This window comes from Anneissia japonica, unplaced genomic scaffold, assembly GCF_011630105.1.
Source record: "Anneissia japonica isolate Jap-2015-1 unplaced genomic scaffold, ASM1163010v1 scaffold69_len1423075_cov170, whole genome shotgun sequence".
In the NCBI taxonomy this organism is placed as follows: Eukaryota; Metazoa; Echinodermata; class Crinoidea; order Comatulida; family Comatulidae; genus Anneissia; species Anneissia japonica.
In genome coordinates, this window is record NW_022748202.1 from 1,240,430 (window position 1) to 1,247,752 (window position 7,323).

Genomic DNA, 7,323 nt, shown 5'->3' on the forward strand with positions numbered 1-7,323 from the left:
GATACAAACACACCTATGTACGAGCCCATGCAAGACAGTCGTACCTACATATATGGTTTATAGGCAAATTACTTTTATATTTCATTGCCTTTCATTGAATAAAAAAACTACCTTAATGAGATTTCTTATTTATGCATATTTTTAATTTATTATTTGAACTTACTTCTACTGGCTTTTGCAATAATTAGCATATTTTGTTTTTACTTTAATGTTAATGTTAAGTAGAAACGTTTGTATTTAATGTTTTATTTAATTTTGACGATTTAAAAAAAAAAACAAACAAATAGTTTTGTTTATATATTTGCATAGGGAAAAATAATTCTTAATACTAAATGTATTGGTTGATAATTGTTGGTAGCTTTTTATACAATACAAATGTTTTTATAATTCATATTTAAATTTATTTTCTCAAAAATTACAATAGCGGCTTTCCAATGATTGCCAAAAAGTGCACAGTTGGCACAATTGAATTTTGCGAGGGAAAATAGTAAATGACAAAAATAGTCATAACCAAGCAATAAAAGCATTTATAAATCAACCAATTAACAATGATTGGTCTTCATTCAAATTGGAAATCGAAAATTTGGGAGGCCACCGGGGACCTGCGGCAGCCACAGTGCAACGCCATCCGAATTAACTACAACATACAATAGACATATACAGATTAAAAACATTGTCCAACCCGCCTAATTCTCAATATGACGGTTATTCGAGGAGCCAAGCTATCAGACTGGGGTCTTTAGCACAAGAAGCAGGAATTCTGCAACCGCTCAGCAACAAAGGAAACATAATTAACACTCTACCCGCCAAACATGTAGATCTTCATATTTGATAACGCAACGCTTGACTGCCAAAAACGAAGATCTCCATGTTTCAGGTTTTTATACGGAATCCGATAGATAGGGTAATTACGGACATTTTGAACACTTTATTCAGTCTGGACCGTAAGTAATTTACTATTTGCTTGTTTACATTAGCGTAGAGCGGTATTGAATCACTTTCACAAAATCGCAATTACCTCAGCTTTATTGTGCGAAATTGCATAAATCTCCAAAAGTGAGTCATTTTCATTTTACTGTTACCATTGTAAAGCTAAAATGTTTGTAGTTCTTGTAGTATTCACTACATGTCAATCTGATCACATATGCACTCTCAACGAGCTTCAGAAAAGTGTTAAAATTTGCTAAAAATCTGGCGGTTGCTGATATTATTTTTTCAAACCCCAGGCGGTCAGAGTGCTAATAAAAAATGAAGATAAATTAAACATGATACTTACTGATTAAACTGGTCTTTAGTAACAAGTGCATGTTTTTTCCTTTTGATTCTTTCCTGACTGGTATGGATGAAAGTCGGGCTCATCATTGACCTAGCTTGACTAGGCTCTTTGCCTTTTAAATAGAGGGTGTCCTTCTTCTGAAAAGCTTTCCTCAGCACTTGTTTGACATCGTCACTTATTTTATCATGTTGACGTTTGAGCTAAAATTACACACATAAACGGGATTTAAAAAATAAAATTGTCAATTAAGGGCCCGCGAAAATAAAGGGCTTTACAGTAGCCTATCATCTTCTACAATGCCCTTGTGTCAACCACAATTAATTTATATCTACCACTACCAACCTTATCAAGACGATCTCTGAAAACGCAATATATTCTAATTGTGTTTTCGGTATTCTGCAGTAAGATCATGACTGACTGAAACTCAAAAAAGGCTCTCCTGGAAGAAAAAAAGTGTATAACCTAGTATTGCAGTGACAACTTCAAATGAAAACAGTCCCAAAAAGACTATCAACTCTCAATAAGATTATCGTACAGGCTTCAGAATGCTACAGTACGGATCACGGGCAGTGCATTTTGTAGAACGTAAATCCGTGGGTAACTTCCTCCTTGATTTGAGTTCTTCAGTATACAGACTGCAAGCACAATGGGCACTATGGTGGTCATGGGCTAACTCTCAGAGGAGAAGAAAGTTACTGTACCAGCTAGTCCACAGTGCTTTGAGACTCTGATATAAATCAAACTACATCATATTACATGTATCATTTCGTCAATACAGTAGCGATGTATGTAATTTGCTGGACACCGCTACTGTAATAATAATGAATTAGCCAGTAACTCGCTTCTGTGGTCTCTATTACACGAAAAGAAAAGTGTTAGTCGCCCATACTGTAAATACGTTGACGTTGATGACCTACCAGCTGCGACATATTCTGATGGATGGTGTGCCAGAGTCTTTGCAGTCAAAGCAAGCTCGACCAGATAATGATAATAATGTATGGTTAAACCAGAGCACAGGCACCATAGTCCGTATCACCCCTAAAAACAATATGCCATATCTTATGGTAATGGCTTTCCCCGTGTGGGCAGATAACCATGGTTTCCATACAATCACTACACTGTTGCTACAGGGTTTTCAGTGCAATCGTTTTACTGCATATTAAACACATTTGGGAAGGCTCTTCCTTTTGACCAACCAATCAGCATCACCAAAAGCTGTCAGCGAAAGCGTGTAGCAGTTGTATGGAAATAGCCATTCAGTGAAAATATTATAAGAGAATTCTCTTACGTGTACCAGCTGCCAAGCCTGTTGTGTTGCTCTCTCCACTTTAATTCACAATGTTCGTTGAGTAAGCTCATTCCCTGTGTGCACTGCATACTCAATTTTTGTCTGAGGTACACAAGAAGACAAAGTTTAAACACAAGATCAACATGAGCATTATGGTACCAAGTTTGTATTCTAACCTATTAGCACAAGATTAACTTCTAAGGATCAAGTTTGGAGCATACAGTATTAGTGGTTAGGAATTGGTTTCCTGGGTGGATTTAAAGGTGGGGGAGGGGGAGGGAATGGGCTGCTAAACAAATTGTAGCTCTATCTGAATTTTTTAATATTGTTTGTATGACTGTGAAATGGTAGCCTAGTAAGCTGCCTTAAATTAAATCTAGACATCTGAAATATTAGTTTATCAGCTACACCCGTATCATGAAGACACCATACTTCCATGGTGGTTATAGATAGGCTACACCCTTGGATTTCCCAACCTTAAATTTTCATTTTGATAATATACATGTGCATAGTGGCTTGGCAATATAACCAGTTCAATATTATTAGCTTTGGTTTGATTCATTGACCATCGCTTTTCAAATATTATTTTATGTCAATGTCAAAGAAAATATGATTTATACAACTTATTTGGAATACCAAATTTTCTAGCATTTTGTACTATTTAGGATGGTTCTTGTAAGGAAAATCTAGCAGAAAAAATATTAAAATACAATTATTAGAATAAAAATTACATATGAAATTTTAAATATTTTTAAAGATTTAAAACATTAATAAGATAAAATAGTAAAATTTAAATTTTACTAGATGGTCATACAGATATTATAAATAGTGTAACATAAAAAAAACGCCACCGACATCATTCTTTGACTACCACCATAATCATGTCCCCATTATTTCTTTATATAAAAAAATATACAAAAATGTATAGTAACATTCAAGAACAGTATTAAAAAAACTAAGAAACATCATCATAAAATAATTAAGTGGGAAAAATATATACTTGTCCATTTTGTGTATTTGTTCCTCATTGTAAGCGAGACGCTTGGCACGTTTATCATCCCGAAATTGATCCGAAATTGTTTTTGTGCCTTTGACCAGCACTTCAAATCTATTATAACTGATCAAAACAAAATAACAAAATATACTTTATTGTTCAATTTTATTTAATATTATATATTAATTTGTTTGGACCACTTTACTGCTAACACGCCGTGATTTTTGACATTCACCCTATCTCTTAACCATTAGCGCTTCTTCAAAAACATTGACTGCTTTTACTACAAAAAACGTAACTTAAAACTAAAGGTCGAATAAATCAAGTTGAAATGGTTTATAGAAGGTAATAAATATAGCTATTGCAAACAATTAAAAAAAAATATATATTTTTTTCAAATATTTGGCCTCATCATTTTGGGTTGAATTACGAAAATATAGGCAATATTCCTTACGTCATAACTTTGCCTACACTACTCCGATCACTTAGGTTGAAGTGGCAACAGAAAGCAAATTAATGTGATTGGATACAAATTTCTTCCCTCATTTTAAAAATTCTATCAAAGGTTTCCAAGAAGAAAACCTGCCTGGGCTCATAGCAGGCCCAGGAAATTGGCGTGCTCCATTTTTTAAACTGAAGAAAATATGATAGCTGCTGTATCAAAGACTTTAAAATTCATTAAATTAATATGCTTGATAGTAGACATATCTTTTTTCTACAGTGTTATATATCAATTGGGAATGTATTTTTAATAGTGTTTCACTATTGATTGTTTAAAAAATTGCATTTTTATATATCGTTATAGGATAATAAAATTGCCTAGACATTGGCACTGTGCAGCATCTGTTCATTTTTGTCTTTCTCACATGCATGCTTTATTAAAAATGTTTTGTTATTGATATGTTTACTATTGCACTTTGATCAACAAATTTTATTAGTATTCAATAATATGAAGATTTTACACTTTCATGTTACATTTTAAACACACTCTACAAACACAGGCTTTAAGCCAATCACACATATGTATAGCATACAGGAGTCCCTTTAATTAAAGACCCCTCAAATTAAAGACTACCTCCAATTTCAAATGGTCCAAAATTAACAAATGACTTTTATCTTTATTATTCTAATTAAAGACCAAAGCTGCTAGAAACCCCGATCCCAAAAGTGGTCTTTAATTGGAGGGAGACCTGTATTTCCTTTCCAACATCCATGGATAGATAATGACAGGCTCAACTGCATTATATACAATTATTATTTTTTTAAATAATTCCAATTTTTGCATTACATACAATTATTATTTAAAAAAAAATTATTATTAATATGCAAGAATGCCACAATCATAAACCTCACTTACCAATGTTCATGTGGCTGGCACTTCTGCTGGTCATCATATGAAACTTCCAAGACATTATCCTGGATGATTTTTCTGAAGAGTTTATGAAACTCGTCAAAGAGTGGATGCACTGAATTTACCAATATCTAAAATAAAGAATGAGTGTGTTGCTTGTTAAATTACAAATCACTACAAGGCAAGGAAGAGTGGAATAAGAGAAACTCCTCAAATTTACATTAATTTGTTCTGCTCTAGATGTTGATTTTTTAAATTTTCCAAAGCAAATTTTCTGCGATAAATATCTGTGATTTGCCCATATTGATTGCATATCGGAAACACTTTGCCAAATCACAGGTATTTGTCTCATGAAACATGATAGTGTGGAGATACTGGACTTCAACATGATATAAAATCAACACAGTTATTAAAAAAAAGATTATTATTCCACAAACATATTTACAAATGCTTTTTGGATCCCTTTAAAGGAATTTGGACACTTGTCGAAGACTTTGGACCTCTCATCAGGAAATTTCTGGCACTGCCACTGAACTCATAAAAAAACTTTATTGTACAGCTATACCTTAACCAGTGGCGCAATGCCTGCGATCTCGTGCAGTGGTTCACAGGGTCCCCAAACCGAGTACCTAACCATAGGAGAAGCATAATGTGTCTCTGACATTGACTATAGGACATATATTATATCCTCCAACGACGGATTAAGGAGGAAGGGGGGGGGGGGCAGAGTGTCAGAAAATTAAATTAACAATTTAAGTGAGTGCCATTTCCAGCCATCTAAAGGTGCCATTATCATTATCTCACATCAGGTACATCCCTGGGACTGAGGTGGTATAGACCCTCTATCTGTGGAAGTCCCTCCCTGGGCAACCCTTTTACAAATTTCTGGATCCACCACTAATATAATATCATTTATTTTGTCATTAAAAACATTTAGAATGCAATGTCAAATATGATTAAAAAAGAAGCACATTTAAAATCCCACAATGGAATTGAAGACTGGGACCTAAAAAGGGCCCGAGTCTCAGCATTACACCACTGACCTTCCCGTTAAACTCTTTCCTAAATTCAACTCTTACCTTAACAACCCAAAACATCTTAAGTACTTCCTGATATCTTCTTACTACCAGTCTTGGTTATGAGAAAGAATCAGAAAGTGTGCACTTGCCTCTTTACCAAATACAGTTTTACTGTGTAACACCAGTGGCGAATTCAAAAGGGGGGGGGGGGGTCTGAGAGTGCCATTTCCGGACATCTAGTGGTGTCAATCATAAATTTCCTTACCTCAGACCCAACCATGGTGGGACTGAGGTGGTCTAGACTTCATATCCGTGAAACTCCTGGTCTGGGCCCCCTCTATTTTGAATTCCTGGAGCTGACACTGAACACCAAGATAACCACCTAACAACCCCCAATACAACACTAGTTTTTTTACCTCTTGATTGTATTCTTGCTGCATTAGCATCAGCTGCTCCTTCAGTAAGGCGGCTCTCATCTCCAACTCTTCATTGATTTCATCTTTCAAATGATCAGGAATAATTTGTAGGAGATCAATATCCAAATTTGACATCAACCACTTACAATTTTCTTCAATATATACTTTGTGGGTCTTCAGTGTCTCAAGGTTGACCTGGCTCTCTTTGATTTTATTTTGCAAGATCCCACTGTTAAAAGTAAATCAGACACCACAATATTATTGAACATCATTGCTTAATTTACAATTTATATAATACCTGTACTCCAAATATAGAGGGGCTTGTCTAGTCTATGTGTCTGATGTTTTGTTTAGGCTTTCTTTAATCAGGGTAGAACCATTCAGTGACTAGCACTTCTTTCCGAAGAAGGCCTGGTACAAAAATATACAATTCAAAAGAAATTAAAAAGTAAATTAAAAACAATAATACAAGTTACTTCATCTCAGGATGTATAGAATATTATTATGTCATGGGATATTATTCTAAAACATTGTAGGCCCAAGCACTTGGAACAAAGTACTGTGGGCCTATTTTATCCATACACAAGGACCATTATGTTTAGTCCTAAAAGCCTACAGCTCACACAGCAACAGGGTTCATGCACCATGGTTCTCAGTAAAATGTCCACAACTTTTCAATGAATTTTCCATACCTATCTAAATTTCCAAAACCATATAACACAATTGTTGTTTTGTATAATGCAATAAAAGTTTGAATATATAGTTTTGTTATTATAAGCTGACGATTTCTGAACAACCCAACTTTCCAAGCACAATAATATAACCATTCAGGGATGTAGTTTCGGGCCACCCAGTCTAAAGCTAATTTCAAGGCTCGCACCCACCTGCATTAACTGCCTTGCACATCTTTTTTTCACCAATGTTATCACCACCACCCTTAAAATGTCTACCACCCAGGGATGGTCTCTTATACACATCT

The 7,323-nt window shown here is 34.7% G+C and overlaps 1 protein-coding gene across 4 annotated transcripts in view; it reads right to left on the reverse strand.

Annotated features, from left to right (window-relative positions):
• Positions 1-7,323, reverse strand: part of LOC117120758 (serine/threonine-protein kinase TBK1-like) — an 87,157-nt gene that overhangs the window by 18,617 nt on the left and 61,217 nt on the right. For all 4 annotated transcript variants that reach the window (XR_004447414.1, XR_004447416.1, XR_004447415.1 and 1 more), the window contains 6 exons: positions 6,345-6,573; positions 4,916-5,040; positions 3,565-3,681; positions 2,565-2,666; positions 1,619-1,715; positions 1,277-1,476 (listed from right to left, as the gene is read on the reverse strand). Coding sequence is in view for 1 of the 4 variants with exons in the window: in XM_033265839.1 (XP_033121730.1) it covers positions 1,277-1,476; positions 1,619-1,715; positions 2,565-2,666; positions 3,565-3,681; positions 4,916-5,040; positions 6,345-6,573 (870 nt within the window). In the remaining 3 variants the exon portion in view is untranslated. The remainder of the gene's footprint in view (positions 1-1,276; positions 1,477-1,618; positions 1,716-2,564; positions 2,667-3,564; positions 3,682-4,915; positions 5,041-6,344; positions 6,574-7,323) is intronic.